General features: G+C 43.5%; 1 protein-coding gene across 3 annotated transcripts in view; it reads left to right on the forward strand.

Moving 5' to 3' along the window:
- The window catches only part of AFF1 (AF4/FMR2 family member 1), a 430,143-nt gene that overhangs the window by 267,144 nt on the left and 142,982 nt on the right, over positions 1 to 20,017 (forward strand). For all 3 annotated transcript variants that reach the window (XM_030190611.1, XM_030190612.1, XM_030190613.1), the window contains exons 4-5: positions 17,177 to 17,221; positions 19,832 to 19,918. In XM_030190611.1, coding sequence (XP_030046471.1) covers positions 17,177 to 17,221; positions 19,832 to 19,918 — 132 coding nt within the window. The remainder of the gene's footprint in view (positions 1 to 17,176; positions 17,222 to 19,831; positions 19,919 to 20,017) is intronic.

Raw genomic sequence — 20,017 nt, forward strand, 5'->3', positions numbered from 1 at the left:
TCTGCAAATATGTAGGGGTTGAGGTTTTGATTGGCTAGCAGTTTGGCTAAAGGTATCATCATCAGGTTGAATAAGGTTGGTGAGAGGGAGGATCCTTGGGGGACTCCACATTCAGGTATCCATGGAGGTGATCTGTCCGCGTTCGTTGTTACTTGGTATGATCTTGTGGTCAGGAATCCTTTGAACCATTTGAGAACTGTGCGTCCTATTCCGAAATATTCCAGTATATGTAATAGTATTTAATGATTAACCATATCAAAGGCACTGGACATGTCGAATTGTAGGAGGAGTATGTTGTTACCAGTTGCAATTGCATGTTTAAATTAGTTCAATGCGGACACTAGAACAGTTTCGGTGCTGTGATTTGACCGAAATCCTGATTAAGACTCGTGTAAAATTGAGTGTTTATTTAGGTATTCAGTAAGTTGTTTCGTCACTATGCCTTCAATGAGTTTAGTTATAAGTGGAATAGATGCTACTGGGCGATAGTTGGTTAGGTCCATTGTGCTTTTCTTGGCATCTTTTGGTAGCGGAGTAAGTAGGATATTTCCTTTATCCGTGGGAAAGAGCCCATTTTGAAGCCTGTGATTTACGTGCTTCGTGAGGTCTGTTTTGAAATGTTTGGGTGCAGATCTTATTAGACTATTAGGGCTGTGCTTGTATCACCCTTCCTCCTCCTTAGAGATCTTCTATGCTTGTCTCATGATTTTTTAAATTCAGGTACAGTCCTTATCTCTACCACATAGACTGGGAAGATGTTCTTTGCATCCCACCACTCCTTTCTTCCCACCAAGGGGATAACCCCATCTGCAGTTCAACTCCTTCTCCCCCACCCAACCATGCCCAAAGACATCCCATTCCCAAAGGAGTTTCTTTGTCACATCCTTGCTATCAGTGTCTCCATGACATTTAGTTTTCTCACTCTGGTTACCCATTCTGTGTATGTGAGGTTAGCCATACAACATGCACCACCATGATCAAATGTCAAATCAGTTTGCCCTGATCCTTCTGAATACCTGGGACTGGTAGCTTAAACAATACATGCTTAGTCACGTGATAGTTCCACTTGAGTTGCAACTTTTTGTCCACCCACACACCTGTCTCCAGAAAGCAACTCTACCAAATGTGCAACACTGACCCACACTCCCACAACTTCTCTAGTGTAGGCTTGAACTACTGGTGTATAACTTCTACAGCTGGATGGTATAAGATACCACCTATAAGTACTCTATAGTGGTATCTCATACCACCTAAGAGTAATGACCATTCCCTAGGATTATGCTAGATATTGAGGTTTTTCCAGTGTTCATAATGATCTCTTCCCAAGTCTCCCTATCCTAAACCTTCCCTGTTTTTTTTCCCCAATTTCCCACAAACCTATGCTGGAGTTCCCTACCATCTCTTAGAATACTGTAGATGAGCGGCGATAAATCTTTACTGCTTTGTGGCCAATCCCCTACATCTGTGGCACAGCCATGAAATTTGTTTTGCACCAGCAGCACTTATAGGCTGCCTGCGTCTTGCACTGGGACTTCCTCCTAGAACCATCCCATTCTTCACAAAACAGGAAGTTGTGTTAGAAGGGGTGGGATGGTTCTGGGAGGAAGTCTCGGTGCAGGCCGTAGGCAGAGTATGAGTGCCTCCCTCCCTCCCTCCGAGTTCCAGGGTCGTCCCCTCCCTCCCTCCCTCCGAGTTCCAGGGTCATCCCCTCCCTCCCTCCCTCTCCTGGTTACCCCGCCCCCTCTGATACTAGGCAAGGAGAGCCTGGGATCTGCCACAGTCAACATCACGTCACACAATTGGTGTAGACTACTATATATGTATTCTCTCCTCCCCTGGTTACGTCCCCCCCCCCCCCCCCCAATGCATTGTTAACATTCTTTTGAATCCTCTGCAAATGGCACCATATCCAGGGCGAACAGCAGGGGCAAAAGGGGGCAGCCCTGAGTGTGCCTCACTTCAACTGAAAGAATAATGATAACACCCTGTTTACCTTGAATTGTGGCTTCTTCTCTGTTATACCTCACCCTTATCTGCTTCAAATAGAAAATTCCAACTCGCCCTAGCAAATGCTTCCTTCACATCAAAACTCAAAAGCAGTAGAGGAATTCCTCCCTGATGGGTCCTCCATACCAAATTCAGGGTCTTACAAATATTATCTGGTCCGTGCTAGCCCTGTACAAATCCCAACTGATCTTGCAATAGGCAAGGAGGCACCTCTGCCAGCTGCAGAACTAATAGTGCCACTAAAATCTTAACATCTGTATTCAATAATGAGATGGTGCTATAGGAGGCACAATTCAAGGGATTTTTCCCTTTCATTGTTATGGATGCATGCATCATTGTACAAGGCAGTTCTCCTTCTGTGTTAAATAGCGTCACCAGTGGCAGGGTATGACATTCTTAAAAACCTTATATGAAACAGCAAAAAACAAAAAAAAAAATCTAGCCCCAGCACTTTATTTAGCTTCAGATTATCACTGCAAGCAGTCACCTCTGCCTCTATGATTTCCTTTCCCCCCCAGAGCCCTTTTAAAAATTTGTATTATTTTGGCCATCTTCTAATCATCAGGTACCACGGATGTTTTAATAACAGGATATTTATTACTAACAGGTAACGTTTATGCATGGAAATGTCTTTTTTATAAAAATTTCCCAGAGTTTGTGGGGTCAATTTACATTTATCACCGGGCCATCAGACTAACACAAGCTGATTTTCTGGTTTTACCACTAGGGGTCAACAGCTCAAAAATGTCCATTTTGTTCATTTGCCCTTGTCATTTACTAGAATTTGACTAGCTTTGAAGGCTATGACCTCCTTCCTTAAGTCAGGACAAACATACTGCAACAGCAGCAGTGGTGTGCTGGTAAATGTTTAACAGGCTTTCCCCCCCCCCCCCCCCCCCCCCCCCCAAAAAAAAAGCAATATATATATACGTAACTTTATTGTACGTTTTATTGGTACAAAGATACAGTGTAGCAACCAATTTACAAATAATATTAAAATATACAATATTGTTTACTGTAAGTTCCATACGGCCATGCAACCCCAAGAACCTTTAGTAGCCATACTGGGTCAGACCAAAGTCAGACCCTTGCCCTCCCGTATTCCCCTCCCTTCCTTTAAGCCCACTTGACTGTTTCCACAACAAAATAACACAACAGATGTACAGATCAGTAGGACCAAAAGGAGTACAAAACAAGTAAGGTCATAAACAACACAGTTTATACCAAATTGTTTAACCACCTTTAGGTTTTGCCTATGGGTATATCAAGCAATACCATGTGCATGTAAGGTCTAGATAAATTAATATAAACAATCTATGTTTTATGGCATATGCCCTAATTATTTAATACTTGATAGCAATAATAAGAGTGATGGAATATTCACATAGCAGGCAGCCAACATTTTAATTTCCACTGAAAATAATTAACTTTGTGGGAACATAAATATAATTCAGCTCCAGCTGTTATATTGCTGTTTTCCCTTAACCGTCATTATTCCCAGGACTCATCTATATATAAACACACATCCAGGAGACAAAGATTAACCCCCCCCCCCCCCCCCCCGTCCCACAAAAAACATGCCTTCTACAACCAAACAGGCTTGAAGAAGAAATAAATATATACTAGAGAACTGGAAATTGTTGGCACATTTAGACTGATTCTGGATTTCTGCATAAAGGTAGCTTTGCCCTATTCAATCTCTTTCTTTTAAATAGTAGTAATAAACAATATTAAGTGCTTTTCTATAATAATATACCACTGCGTTCCAACAAAACAAAAGAAATAATCTCCCACAAACCATCTTTTGATCTAGGTAAAGGAAAAACAATTGTTTAATGCTCCCAGGTTTCAACCTAATTAATTTTTAATGTGGGATTTAAATGTTATAAATAAATAACTAAATAAATAGATAGAAACTCTGAATGTTGAGCACCTGATTCTTATAACATATCTGTTTTAATGGCCCTTTACCAGGAGAAAAAAAATCTCTGCACAAATATAGCACATGCTAGGGTGTCCCTATAACTAGCCCCTCTAAATGACATACTGATTATGATTTATAACAAATTACTACTTTATCTAAGAAAAGTTATTCCATTACTATACTTCCTCTGACCTCTGTGTACATCTGTATGCTGCAAAAGCTGGCATGCTTGAAAATATAGGTGAGATTAAATAAAAAAGCTACCAACAATAAAGAACGATAACGTAGACGCAACAGCTCATAAGTTTGCTTGCTTTCGTTTTGAGTTTAACGGTGAAGACAGCTGCGCAGAAAGGGGAAACACAAACCTAATTAGCTTCAACTTTTTTTTTTTAACTTCATACTGCCTCCTCTTCTCAACCAAACACAGCATCATCTCCCTCCCACTCCTCTGCAAGTTCATACCTCTCAGCTTCCATTCCTTCACCAGCCATCCTTCAATCCTTACTGTTCCAGCAGCTCGAGCGGTAACACACTGCCTGGCTGACCTGGAGGCTTGTCTCTGCTGTGTACTGCCCCGCTGATGCAACTTCCTGTTTACGTGTGGGTGGGATCTGGCAGAGAAAAGGCTCTGGGTTGGCCACAGTGTGCTACCACTAGCGCTACTGGAACAGTAATGTTTGACAGACGGCGGTGAGGGGGAATGATGAAGCTGAGGTATGCTGGACTCATGGGTGGGTGGGGGCCGAGGGAGAGAGGAGGAGAACCCCCCTCCCCCAGATATTTGTTCACTACCTGGCTCCGTCAATAACCGGCTTGTGCGAGCCGGCTCCAGCACACCACTGAAAAACAGTATACTGTCCTGACCTGAAGAAGGTGGTTTTGGCCTCCTTGTTTAAAAAGGTTTCATCTTATTTTCTTTTTTTTTTTTCTTTTATTTATATTTATTAACTTTAAAGTTTCACAATAGTTCTATTATAAGGTTTTAATGTACTGTTTTCAAGTTTACCTCATTATGTTTGTTCTTGGTTATTTTACTATTGTTATGCTGTTAACATTAATATGTCCTGAAAGGAAATGGCCCTGAGTACCTGAAAAATAGGATGATCCTCCACACAGGGCCAAGGACACTATGGTCCTCCCAAGGACTTTCACTAAACACCCTCTCCAAAAGACATTGCATGATGTGATACCCACAAGTGAGCCTTCTCCAGAGTAGCCCCCACAATCTGGAATGCACTGCCTGAAAGGCTCCGCTTAACACAAGACTATTTCTACTTCAGGAAACAGGTGAAAGCTTGGCTCTTCAACCAAGCCTTTAATGGAAGAAGTAACTATCTTGTTAGTCTCACTCACACACACAAGGATTGACTCGGGCTGCACAAACTGCAGCGGGACATGTTTATCCACTCCTACCCTAGCTGAGATAATATTTAACCATCTTTCTGACCTCACATGCAACTTTCTTTAAATCAATCACCTTACTTTCTAATTAACTCTTCCTACTTTCTTACCTACTTATATTTTACTTCTTTGCTTTACCCTTCGCTATCAATTATAATGCTCTATTATGTAGTGTGTTGACATTGTAAGTAGTATACCATGCCATACTTTGTATTGTTGTTGGAATATTTTTACTGCTGTAATTGCCTATTGCTCATGTTTGATCTATTCTTACTGTACACCGCCTTGAGTGAATTCCTTCAAAAAAGCGGTAAATAAATGCTAATAAATAAATAACGTAAGTTTTATTTAAAACTATACCTGCTGTGCACCGCTTTGGGTGAATCTCTTCATAAAGGCAGCTAATAAATCCCAATAAATAAATACATTTCCTTTTATTTATTTTGGTTTTTTCCCATTTTGGACTATGTCATAAAGAATGAGTGGTTTTTTTTTTTTTTTTTTAAAGAATGTGCATTATTTATGACACAGGAAAAAAACCCTGAAGTTTCTGGGGGTTTGAAGAAAATGACATGATATGGCGTGGGAAATGTTGATTGAAACAGATGCATGTACTTATTAAATGCTGGGCAGGCATGAGGCTAATTTCCAGCACAAGAAAGAGCCTAGAGAGAGGGAATGAGCAGGAGTTAGCTTGTGTTACCATTCTTAGAAAAGAGCTTTGCTGCTGAGATGGATAGATTCAAGACATACAGGAAATGTAAACATTCTTATAAAGGAGTAATGTACAACAAACAAAACTTATTACCTAGCTCCCTAGTTTCCTTATTTGTCATGTCATTATTTCTAGGCCTGTTTCCCCCCCCCCCCCCCCCTCCTAAGTTTACTTTAGTTTTTATTTTATTTTCTTTTTAATTTCCATTTTGTTCACACCTTTTTCAGTAGTAGCTCAAGGTGAGTTACATTCAGGTACTCTGGATATTTCTCTGTCACAATCTTGGTTTGTACCTGAGGCAATATGTGCTTTTTGATGCAGGTTTTTAAGCTATGTGTGTAGCAGAGACGGTCAGCCGCCTAACAGCAGGTTCTAGCACCCAAGATTTTAGCATCCCTGCATACATAGTGAAATAACAAGAATAAGCGGAAAGGACTGTTCCAGGGAGATCATTTAAAAATTAGGGAAGCAAACACAGTAAAAGAAGCATATCATAAATGGGTGCGTGTTTACCGAGGGAGGAGAGTTGTTCCAGAAGGTCAGTTTATTTTCATCTCTTCAGTAAATACTGTTAATCTGTAAGAAAAGTAGGCCACTCTGTGGTCTGCTTTTTCTTCAAGGGGTGGGGAGTGCTTTTACTGACGTGTTTACTATTCTAATATGAGAACCTACAGAGCGCGCAAATCTTACTGAGCAGAGCAGCAAAGTGGGTACAACCATGCATAATGCTGTTTATGTGTCCTGAAATCGGGAGAGAATCTGTGTATAGGATGCCGGATACCATGGTTTATATGGGCTCGTAGTAGCAGCAGCATGCATTTAAAGGGAATTAAGCAGTACTGACAAAGTAGTTGCCTTCTGAACAGATTCCATTTTGTTTATATCTTTTTGAAGACGCAGTGTCCAGATCTGTACACAGTACTGTAAATGAGGTCTCCCCCAGAGACTTATAGATTGGAACTATCACCACCTTTTTTATGCTGACCATTCCTCATCCTGTGCACCTAAACATCCTTCTGGCTTTTGCCGTCACCTTTTCTACTCGTTTTGTCACCTTGTCACCTTAAGATTATCAGATATAGAGACCCATTTTCAAAGCACATAGACTTAAAAAGTTACATAGATTGCTATGTAACGTTTTAAGTGTACGAGCTTTGAAAATGAGCACTGTGATTGCACCCCCAAGTCTCACTTTTTTTGTGCACAGCAGTATTTCACCCCCTATACTGTACCACTCCCTTGGATCTTAGCATCCGAAGTGCACAATCCTGTGGTTTTTTTTTTTTTTGCATTAAATATTAGCTGCCAAATTTTAGACCATTCTTCAAGCTTTGCTAGATCCCACCTCATGTTATCCACACCATCAGGGGTATCTTCTCTGTTACATATTTTGGTGTCATCCACAAAGAGGCACACTTTACCAAACAGCCCTTCCACAATATCACTTACAAAAATGCTAAAGAACTGGACCAAGAACCCTCCTTGTGGCACACTACTGGTAACACCCCTTTCTTCAGAGTGAACTTTATTTACCTCTATCCTTCGTTGCTTTCCAGTTAACCAGTTTCTAATCTAGTCAGTCGTATTAGTGATTGAAGGACTCTGTAGTAACTAATAACTTGAGATGAATACTGAAAGACACTGGGAGTTAATGTTGAGCAGCTAGAAGAGAAGATACGTGATCATACTTAATGAGTATTCAACCTGTGACAATATTTTGTAATAATTGCAGGTACCAAATTAAGTTTCAAAACACTGTAAAGAAAATTACGGTAAATCAAAGGAGTAATTTTACAGGCACTCATTTAAAAAAATGGTAAAAATAATTCTCAGAATGTCTCTATTTTATATGTGTTTTATAAAGGCACTACAGTATGGGGTATCTCTATATAATAATTGGTCAGTCTGCCTCCCTGGATGGCTGGCTGGGTTCGTAACCGTATGCAAATGACGTATACGTAATCAGCTTGCATCCAGCCTCCCCTTCCCTCTGTGTCCCACCCTCGCGGAAAGAGGAAATTACAGAGGGAGCGGGACACTGAGAAAGAAGGAAAGGGAAGGTTGGAGGCGAGCTGAGCCTGCCGCTTTCACTGATGCCGCTGCGACTTCAGGTAAAATAAATGTTTTAAAGGAACGGTGGCAGGAAGGAAAGGAGGGCTGTTGTGGGAGAAGAGGGCGGGCAGGTGAGGGCTGCGGTTGAACTGGAACGTGGGTGTTTAAAAGGGGGGCAGGTGGGGGCTGGGGCGAGTCACCAGACATGGAGGGGAGGGGAGAATCGCTGGACATGGATGGGATGGGAGGGCAGGGGGAGAATTGCTGGACATGGAGGGGAGGGCTTCATAGACACCTACTTTTCTTTCTAGAATGGTAGTGTAACAGTGAAAATACACACACAGAAATGAGTCACAAGCAATTACACCAGCCATAGAGCTCTGCATAAGCACATGCGTTTAGGTGTCGGTGATATTTTTGTACATAAGTACATTCTGAAATGCTACCCGTTCCACGCGCAGGGCCCAAGAGACAGGCAGAGCTCCGGAGTCTCAATGCATGGATGGAGACGATGGTGCAGGGAGAAGGGTTTTAGATTTGTTAGGAACTGGGCAACATTCTGTTGAAGGGGGGGAGCCTATTCCGAAAGGATGGGCTCCACCTTAACCAGGGTGGGACCAGGCTGCTGGCATTGGCATTTAAAAAGGTGATAGAGCAGCTTTTATACTAGAAATGGGGGGAAGGCCGACAGTCGCTCAAAAGTGCATGGTTCGGGATAAGGTATCTTTCAAATATATCACCAAAACAGGGAAGATAGGGTATCCTTATAGTGAGGTTGCAAAAGAGACCGTAGTAGATCAGGTTCCTTAAATAAAAATAAAAATCAGACAAAAGATTGCAAATTAATACTGTCAAGTACTAAGCATGATGTAAATAGGAACAACAAACATAGTTTGAAATGTCTATATTCGAATGCCAGGAGCCTAAGAAATAAGATGGGAGGGTTAGAATCAGGGGCGTAGTCAGACTTCGGCGGGAGGGGGGTCCAGAGCCCGAGGTGAGGGGGCACATTTTAGCCCCCCCCCCCCGTGCCGCCGCCCCCCATTGCTGCCACCCCCGCCTGCCAGCCATTGTCGACCCCCCCCCCCCCCCCCCCCGCCGCCAAACCGCCTACCTTTGCTGGTGGGGACCCCAACCCCCTGCCCGCTGAGGTCTTCCTCGCAAAAGGCTTCCTATTCCTTCTGTTTCTGACGTGCAGGACGTCCTACTCACAGAATGAAGCCTTGCAGATCATACCGGGGTACAAATTATATCGTAATAGGGTGGATTGAATTGGTGGAGGGGTAGCATTGTATATTAACGAGAGCCTTGAATCAAATAGATTGAAAATTCTGCAGAAAAGAAAACACTTCTTGAAATCACTGTGGATTGAAATTCCATGTGTAAAGGGGAAAAGGATAGTGATAGGAGTGTACTACCTATCAAGACTCTTGAGGCTTGGTGACTTAAGGCCCCAATATCTTGGAGTATAACCTTGGCACACCAATCACCCGAAGTCTCTATTATTTTTATGAAGTCTCTTTTATTGAATAAATCACAGATAATTTACTCACAGATAGATGTTCTGAGGTGCTGCTTCAGGACACAGAGACTCCTTAATCTGAGAGCTGTTGGGGGTGAAGATCTGAAGAGAGGGGGGGAAGGATAGTTGAACAGGTAGAAATGGTTCAAAGCTAGGTGACTGGAATGTGCGATATCTCATTAGGGAGGAGATATCTTGAAGGTAAAAAAAAAAACCAGGTTCGTTACAGGGAGTTTCAGCAGGACAGAGCTGTCTGGAATGAGATGATCCATGCTCCATGTCTCTGGCTAGTTGGTGTTGGAATGCCTCATGGCTGAAAGGACAAAGAGGTGTTGAGGCTTCACACAGGCTCAGGGAGGAGCAGATAGAGACCAATGGGGACAGAGCCTGCATTGGGTAGCAAGGGGTGGCCCTAGAGGACGGCTCTCGATTGGGGGGAAAGGTCATACCTGGCTGACCTCCCAGGACAGAGATAGTGAGAATGACCAGGAAATGATAGCAGGAAGACAAAAGAGCCAAGCTTGGCAGAGAGAGGGAGGAGGTCTGGGCAGCCTCACAACCAGTGGTAACAGTTCTTACACAGCCAAGCAAGTGTGGTTGCACTGCCTGTGAACTACATTACCCACAGTGCATTGCTCACGTATCTTTGCAGTGAGAAAGTGCAGCAATGAGAGTCCTTAGAACTGAGAATAACAGTAAAAGCATTACACACATTTTAGGATCACGTTATAAACTAGTTCGAGGCTGTCGGAGGACAGAACACTACCGTCCGCCTGTCCAGGGTGAACAGACGGATGCAGAAATGGTAAAGGAAATTAGGGATGCAAACAAACTGGGCAACACGATAATAATGGGTGATTTCAATTACCCCGATATTGACTAGATAAATGTAACATCGGGGCACGCTAGGGAGGTAAAATTCCTTGATGAAATCAAGGACAACTTTATGGAGCAGCTGGTACAGGAGCTGACGAGAGAAGGAAAAATTCTAGACCTAGAGGCAGATGCACTAAAGCTTAATGAGCCTTTAATGACCCTCCAACGAGGAAAATTTGATCCGTTGCATGCATCAAAGGGCATTTACCGAGGAAGCCAGCAGCTAACGAAAACGGAATGGAGATGACCAATTAGTATGAAAACCCCATTGAAACGAGATGCACTAACCTTTTCCGATTGCCTTTATGCAGGAAAAAGGCAGGAAATCTAACGAGAGGTCTGGACCTCTCGTTAGGACAGCTCTGTGCCAGGAAAAATAGTAAAGTTAAAAAACAAACAAACTGTGAGCCAATCCCAGCGCATTAGCAGAGCTAATAGCGCTGTGATTAGTCAAAAGGAAACTGAAAGGCACAATCCATAAACAGAAGCCTCTACAAAGCCCCAAGGAGTTCAAAAATATTTTTTTTCTAGGCATGCATCCCCGTCCTCAGACTGCAAACAAAACACACGTTGCTTAGAAGGAGAAAAAATAAAGGCTTCATCATTTGTCTCTCGATCAGCAACAGAGAACATTTTTCATGGCAATAAATCCAGGGGCAGGAGGAAGAATGGTCCCCAGAACTTCATGCCACTCTTTGCAAGATCTTTCAACCCTGTTTTCGCACAGCCCCGGCCCCCCTCCCTTCCTCACTACGCTGTCTCCCTTCAGCTCCGTCTCCCGACATTATTATATAAGACTAGAGGCACTGGTGAAAAATATTGCATGCGAGCTCCAACCTCAGAGAAGTTCGCGAGTTCAGGCTTTTTTTATCATATTTCGTTCGACATTAAAATGAACAGAGACTAGTGGACAGAACAACCCCCTCCCCCTCCCCCAGGTCACCTCAGCACCTGATCAACTTCTGCTGCGCTCCTTACAAAAATAAAATAAAATCTGCGGCGTTAACCCGCGAAGCCTTGTGCAGGCAGCTTGCTGAGACCGTATGAAAAATACAGGTTTTTAGGCTCTAGGGATCTCCAAGTTTTGTGCATTGCCGAAGAAGAATCTCCAGATATTAGGTCTGGCCAACACTATTAGCAATTCCTCTTCAAGTCTTCCTACTAATTCTTACATGAGAGTGTGTGCGGATGGCTCTGTGACATCTCTGGTATGCGCGCATTAAATCCCTGCTGGGGGTCTTTTTGCATTACTTTCTGAAACAAGCTACCGTGAAAAGTCTATTGATCCTAAGAAAAAAAAAGTTGGCTTCTTACGGGCTTGTGATTTCTTCAAAAGAACCAAAAGGGATTATTAAAAAGCAAACGTACCTTTAGCAGCCCCGGCCCCCCTCCCTTCCTCACTACTCTGTCTCCCCTCAGCTCCGCCTCCCGACATCCTCCGCCCTGTGCCCCGCCCCCTCTTGGGGTCGTCGCCTCCATTCCCCTCCTCCATCGGGCCCCCCTCCCTCTTACCGGGCCCGTGCAGCGCCTCTCTCCTCTGTCCGAAGGCGCTGCACGGGCAAGAAGAAAAGCTGATGCCTGTCTTCGCACAGCTTCGGTCGCGCGTCTCTCTCCTCCTGCGCCCGCCCCTGTCTGACGTCAGTAACCTACGTAGGTTACCGACGTCAGACAGGGGCGGGCCCAGGAGGAGAGAGACACGCGACCGAAGCTGTGCGAAGACAGGTATCCCATACACTCAAAACAAACCAACATCGGCGCAGGACCCTGTCCCCCTGCCCACAGTCCCCCTCACCCACCCTCCCGCAGCCGCTCGCTCACCGTTCCACCGCCCTCCCTCTCCTCTCCGACTCCGGCCATGGTGCACGACGATTACTACACACGAGCAAGGAAGCCCATTGGTTAATCTCTGTTTCCACTCCCCAACACAGCCGTCATTCCCATACACTCAAAACCAAGCACACAGACATTTTTTTTTCTTCCGAGGAGCACACACACATTCACTCTCGCTCTCACACATACTCACTCTAACATACACTCTGTCAAACATACACACTCCAAGGAAAACCTTGCTAGCACCCGTTTCATTTCTGTCTGAAAGGGGCCTTTTTTACTAGTTGTTTTATAAAGGCAACAGAGGGCCCTGTGCACGTTTATAAATAAACTCCTGTTACATCTCCAAGTAGTTTGAAGGCAGGTGTAAATATGTGTGCATACTGTATATACGATTGTAACTTCTTTAATTTTGCCTGTGATTGTAATTGCTATAATGTGACTGTATTGTAAATGTATTTTATTGTAAATTGCTTCAGACCCTGTGGGAATTTAGCGGTGTAAAAGAATCTGAATAGATTAGGTCCACCTCAGTTTCCCCAAAGCTACATTCCTAGGACGTCTTGTTCTCAGATTGTGTAAAAAAAAAAAAAAAATACACATAATCCTTTATGAGCACACATACCTCTAAGTAGATACATACCTGCTGAATTTTATAAGCCATTTTCTTCATGTGAAACATGCTATACATGCAGCAAACGTTTTTATAAAATTGCAGCACTAGTACTTAACATGTTCATAGCGCTACTGGATATATACATGTGATAAGTGTTCAACATGTCCTTTCCTTGAAGATCTTATAGCCGGTGTGAGAAACAGTGGGAGATTGTGACTTGTCCACAGAGAGTGGTGGTGTCAGAAGTAGGACCTGAACCCTGGCTTTCTTCATTCTCAAGAATGTCCAAAGCAGAAGCAGGGAGACACCCTCTACCAAAGTCCAAACACAGAAGCCAAAGCAGGAGTAGAGGATGACACGATGACCAAATCCACCAGGGAGATGTAGTTCAAAGCGGATTTATTAAAGCACCAAAACAAGAGGACCCGGCATTGGTCGTGTTTCGGCAGACACAGCCGCCTACCTCGGGGGGTCACTATTCACAACTTAGGACACTAAGAGCGATGTCTGGTGCAAAATACAAAGCCAATAAAAGCAGCAGCCTCCACAGTGCTGCAGTGCGGATAGTAACACACTGTGGACAATTCACAGATCAGCATTAAGCCAGGTCATCGTGTCATCCTCTACTTCTGCTTTGGTTCCTTGGTTTGTCAGCCTTTGCGTTAATCAGTAGGCCACCTCCTCAATGGGGATAATTCAAAAACTGGGTGCCTAGTACAGGCCATCCTTAGACTTCACCCTTTTGTATGCTTACCTGTACTATGTAAGATATGTATGTACTTACAGTATAGGGCTTAAGTGGAATTTTGGCACATACAAATTAGGCATGTACTTTATAGAATTTATTTATTAGGATTTATTTACCATCTTCTTGGAAAAATTCAGCCAAAGCGATGTACAAGATGATCAATCTGGCCATAGATGATAGAAAATTATAGCAGCAAATATATTCATACAGCATGGTATTGTAGCATGCTATAGTATGCTACATAAAATGCCAACATAGTATCCAATAAAACATCTTACTAGCACGGAGTAAATGGAGGTGGACCATATAGTCAGAGTAACAGGAGTTAGATAATAAGGGGACAAAGTTGCACTTGAAGTCATAAATATGATCACAGCTGGGGTAGGAGTGGATAAACAAGTCCTTCTACCAGAGGTGTAGCCAGACCTCGATTTTTTTTTGGGGGGGGGGGGGTGCATTTTGCTGTGCCTCCCCACTGCTCTCTGCCCCACCGCAACCCACATACCTGGGCTGATGAGGGTCCCCAAGGTCCGCTAGCAGAAGCCTTCCACAAGAGGGGGAAGTAGGGCAGGCAGAGCAGTGGCGAATATCGCTGTAGGAAAGCTTCTGCTGGCAGGACTTGGGGACTCCCGCTAGCCATACCAGCAGACTTTGGGGTGTCCTGAACCCAAACTGGGGGGGAGGCTCAGATCCCAACCCCCCCCCCCCCCCACACACACACACACACCCCACTGCCTGCTACAGTATGTGCAGCCAGTGTTAGTCCTTGTGTGCAAGAGCCTAGCAAATTAGTTGCTTCATCCATTAAAGGCTTGGTAGAAGATCTAAGCTTTTACCTGCTTCCTGAAGTACAGAGTCTTGAGTTGAGTAGAGACTTTCAGGGAGTGTGGGGGCTACTCTGGAAAAATCTTGTTGATGGGTGCCATATTGTGTGGTGTCCTTTGGAGAGGGTGTGGTTAGGGATATTTGGTAGGAGGACCTTGTGACCTTGGAGGTATGTAGAGGGTGATCTGTTCTTTAGGTACTCTGGCCTATTACCTTGTATGTGTCCATTTAAACAGGAAGATGACACTAAAGCTTTAATGTGGATGAGTGAGCAATTATGGTGTAGGGAGGGAGGGCAGAGCTGGTGCAGAGAGTTTTAAAAACAGGATATGTCTTGACTCCAAGTTGCTTGATGATTATACTGATGGATAGGTTGGATGGGTAGCAATATATACTAAAATAGAAGGGGAGGCCTTTCTTCTTGTTATCATATTATGGTCCTAATGACACTGACCCTGGAAACAATAAGCAAAACATTCAAGAATGTTCAGTGGACAGAATAGTATTTTGGGAAAATTTTCAATGACATATTACATTACGCTAAGCAAATCAGATGTATATAATATGAGGTAGTATAATTCACAGTGTTTTCTTAAAGTTATGCATGATATTTGAATTATTGTACTATCTGACAGAGCAGGACTTCATCTTCTCTTCAAGTAGATATAAATCCTTCTCTGGGATAGATATTTTATCTGATCTCTGAAACATGATGTCAGAATGAGCAAAACTGAGATTTATTCAACAGGATTGTTGGATTATACTCTGGTAAACCTAATTTTCACTTAAATATGTAGGTGAAGAATGAACATGACTTAAAAGGGCTAAAATGAAATTGGAGATCGGGATTATTTTAAAGGAAATATTGGAGAGGCATGCAAGTTGAAGATATTTTGGGATGCTTTAAATATGCCTTCTTCCTCCCCCTCATCTAGTACATTAATTTGTAAAAATAAATGCAACCTTCAAGCCTTTCCCTCTCCCCCCTCCCCCCCCCCCAGTTTTTTTTCCAAAAAATTTGGTGCCTCCTCTAACCTCCCTCCCTAAATCGTACCATCTAAATAGCAGTCCTATCTTTGGCCAGTATGAATTTAACCGACCAGCGCTAAATATGAACTTAGGTAGTTAATTTTAAGCCGGCCACAAAAAACTCGGATATTCAATGTCGGTCACTGGAAATGGCCTGGGCATTGAATATCTGTGCTTGGTGCTGATTTTGGCACTTAACTAGTCTGCCTCCTATGGGCTGAATATCGGCCAGTGTGATTTTAACTTTCCATATATCTTACTTAACATGTAGCATGCAGATGAGCAGAGCAGGGCTGGAGCTCAGAGTTACAGGCCTAGCTTTAGGGCTCTGTTGACTAAGGTGCGCTAGTGTTTTTCGTGTGTACTAAAAATTAGCGCCTGCTAACTGTGTAGATGCCTGTAGGAATATTATGGGCATCTACATGGGTAGCGAGCCCTAATAACGCTCATGCATCTCTAACATGGCTTAGTAAACAGGGCCCATAGAATATTATGTTATGTTCATATCTGTGGAACATAGGTGCACACACTTAGCCAGCTCTTTTGCAGGCATAAGTGCTCACACTTAAGTGCATATGCACATATCTACCCGTTTACTCTAGTATTCTTTAAAGGAAAGTAGGCACCTGCTTTCCTTTATAGCAGGGGTTTTCAATTCGTACTCAGTCCACATCCCAGTCTGGGTTTCAGGATTTACGCAATGAATATGTATGAGATCTATTTGCATGCAATGGAAGCGATGAATGAAGATAGATCTCATACATATTCGTTATGGAAATCCTGAAGACCAGGCTAGGTTGCGGTCCTTGAGGATTGGATTTGAGGACTGTTGCTTTATAGTATGTGCACCAATCAGGTTCCTATATATTGCTGCACTGTTAATGAATTACCTCCCCCCCCCCCCCCCCAATAGGGGGTAACTTTTTATGAAGAACTTGAGCTTTGTGGAGCAGCATTTGGCTCGGTCAAGTGGTCTCTCATGAAATGGCATGTGGGTTTAAATGTATAAAAAGTATTAGGGATGTCTATTTGTTAGTGTCTCGTACAATTTCATATGCATGGTGTAAATTTTTTAACTGCTAGAAGCAGAGAGAAAAGATGCACAAAAAATTGGTGGAAAAAAATGTGTGTAACCCAAAAATGAACCAAATTTTTAATCCCTGCTTATCGCTGTGTGGGTGTTCTGGAAGCAGAAAATGTATGGCGCAGGGGAAGAGCTGGCATTTACTTGCATGTTTCATAAAATATGCAGATATGTGCTTATTCTTATCACATACATGCACAGGCCTCAGAGACTATATAAATGTGTGTGCCTATTTTGTGGTGGGGTAATTTTAGAAGGCATATAGGTTATCAAATTATACTTCCAACAGGACTACCAACTTCACTGCGTTTAAATTATTGGTAACTTGAATTGGCAAAGATCAGTTGTGTTGCCAAATACAAGGTTGTGTAACCTTTTTTATTGATGCACAATAATTTTGAGTGTTTGGGTTGTGGAGATGTTTATGCTTATTGCTAACCCTGACGTTGGTACTTCCTGCTGCTTTATTCTTTTTCAGCCAGATAAGACATCAGCTTTCAGGTATCCTAATTTTTAAAAATAATCACTATTTTTGTTTTTACAGCAAACCTTCTCCAATGAAGTCCATTGTGTTGAAGAAATTTTGAAGGTGAGCAAACTTGCATTTCTTGGATGAATTAGGTTTATGTACTACATTCTCTTCTACCATTGCTGCGAAAGGGTGCTGCAATACTGAAATATGGAAGCCAGCTGCTTTACCTGTATGCTAATAACTTTTAGAAGGGTGCAACATTTTGCAACCTTGCTTGAGCAACTGCAGGCTGGCAGGTGAGATGGTATGTGTAAGGTACATGATGCCAGCACTTCTCTTGCCCTACTTTGTAGAAGAGAAGGAGTGGCTGTAACGCTGCGTAAGCCTTGTAGCGCTATAGAAATGTTAAATAGTAGTAGTAGTATTAGCCTGGTGCAGGGGCAGCAGAACACCTTTTTTTTATTTGAAGGGGGCAATCTATGGCTGCACCTGCAAGCTCTGCATGTACTCATACTGTGTTGGTCAAAATATTGGTGGGGCCATGGCCCCAGTGGCCCACCCCATTCTGCTGTTCATAGCATGGTGGTCTCTGATGAAAATCCCACTCCTCTGCCTTCCGTAGCTCACCCTTACACTGCAGTAAGAGGCACACCAGGAGCACAGAAAGATGCTAAGAGAATTTAGAATGATCTAGCAATTCAAACTGATGTAAATTAACAGTTGTTTTTTAGCTAGTGCAGTGAGACTGGAAATGTCTTACCTGTTTTAATTGTACATATGTGTGTGTGAACGTATATATACTGTATATGTATATACTAGCCGTTGAGCCCGTAAAAACGGGCTAGTAAAGGAAGGAAGGGGGGGGTTGAAAGGCCCCCCCAGATAGGTCGCCGCCACCCCTCCCCCCCGGAATCACCGCCGCCGCCGCCCCTCCCCCCCGGAGTCGCTGCTGCCGCCCCCCCCCCCGGTGTCCCCTCCACCACCCCTCCACTCGGGCTGGGTACCTGGCTTTACTATTCAAACCGCCGGAACGCAGCACACAGCTCATCTGAGCTGCCGTCGGCCTTCCTTCTTCTCTGCGTGTGTTCCGCCCTCGTGTGACATAACGTCAGCGAGGGCGGGACACAGGCAGGTAAGGAAGGCCAACAGCAGCTCAGATGAGCTGTGTGCTGCTTTCCGGTGGTTTGAATAGTGAAGCCAGGTACCCGGGCCGGGTGGAGGGTGGGTGGCGGCGGCGACTCCGGGTGGGTGGGGGGAGCGGTAGCGGCAACCCTGGGGGGGGGGCGGTGGCGACAGTGGTTCCCTCACTCGCAGGTGCGCAGGTTCCCTCTCTGTCTCGCCCTCGTCATCACGTATTGACGTGGGGGCGGGACAGAGAGGGTCTCTACTGCGTATTTGCGAGTGAGTAAGCCTCTTGCCATTTATATGTTTGATTTAGATACAAATACATACAGACATACAGTATATATATATATATCTATATATATATATCTATATAAAAAGCAACACCAACGTTCTATGAAGCCTCCAGCCGGAAGTGTGAAGGGGGCGAGATATCCGGTTTCCCTATGAGTGTCTGCCCCGCCCTCTCTGTAACACAGTCAGTGACGGAAAACAGCAGAGCACGAAATCAAATCGCTGGCTCTGTAACAGTGAAGGACTCAGAGGGGGGAGGGGAGAGAGGCCAGAGGGCAGGGACACACACACTCCCACATGCACACAGAAGAAAACATTGCTAGCTCCCGTTTCATTTGCATCAGAAACGGGGCTTTTTTACTAGTATATATATATATATATATATATATATATATATATATATATATAGTTTCAGTTTGGATAGAATCCATAAAGCTTGGTCTCAAACTGGATCAGGTAGCAGTACTTCACCCCACCTCACCTTCAATCATACAGCAGTAGTGTACCAGCTAATTCATTACCTGGGGCATGCTGTAAAAAATGCAAGTTCCAATTTGCCCTCCCCTCCCTGCACGTCTGTGCCAAAGCATCATTTAAAAGTATGATACCTGGGGCATAAGCCCTGGTCACCCCACCCTAGTTCAACCTTGCTGTTCAGGCACTCACTCTCAGCCAAGGAAAGACTGTACTTACTCAAAACTCAGACTTCATATTTTACATATGAATGTAGTAAAAAAAAAAAAAAAAAAAAAGTGACACTGACATACAGATATACACACTGTTCCACTGCTGTGGGTTAGATGTAAGAGCAGCATTTAAACTCTCTGCAGCCCTGACCCTATTATCCCTGCCTCAGGAAACACAAGGAGCTGATGATGTTACTGTTTACAGCCTGCCCAAGTCACAATGTTAAACTCTGTGGCCTACAGTTTGGGAAGCCCTGTGTAAGAGTAAGTGAAATGCTGATTTCATTGCAGCGACTTTATGGGCAGTCTTTATTGTGGAAAAAGCTGTTCCTGGTTGAAGACTGAATAACACTGCTATCATTTGAAACAAAACAAACAAAAAAAAAAAAAGAAGTATCAGTTGATGAGAAGCCACAAGTTTATAAAATCTGCAGGATTTTTGGACCCTTTGTGACTTTTTATTCTGAGCATGAGTGGCTTATTCAGGTTTAAAGAACTATTAAAAAGCTGGGACATCTTTAGTAGCTGTTGCATGGTTTTATGGCATTCCATTCTGTAAAGGAAAAAAAAATTGTGTGGCACCTTTTTTTCTATCTGAATTTTTTTTTTTGTTAATTGTTCTTAGGAAATGACCCATTCATGGCCTCCTCCCTTGACAGCCATCCACACGCCTAGTACAGCTGAGCCTTCCAAATTTCCCTTTCCCACAAAGGTACATGGTAGGCTTTATTATTGCCATTTTATTGCTGTTTGTTCTTTGAATTCTCAGCTTACCCTTCTAGTATTAAACCGCTCAAGGTCAGCATAGTTT

This window comes from Microcaecilia unicolor, chromosome 2, assembly GCF_901765095.1.
Source record: "Microcaecilia unicolor chromosome 2, aMicUni1.1, whole genome shotgun sequence".
NCBI lineage: Eukaryota > Metazoa > Chordata > Amphibia > Gymnophiona > Siphonopidae > Microcaecilia > Microcaecilia unicolor.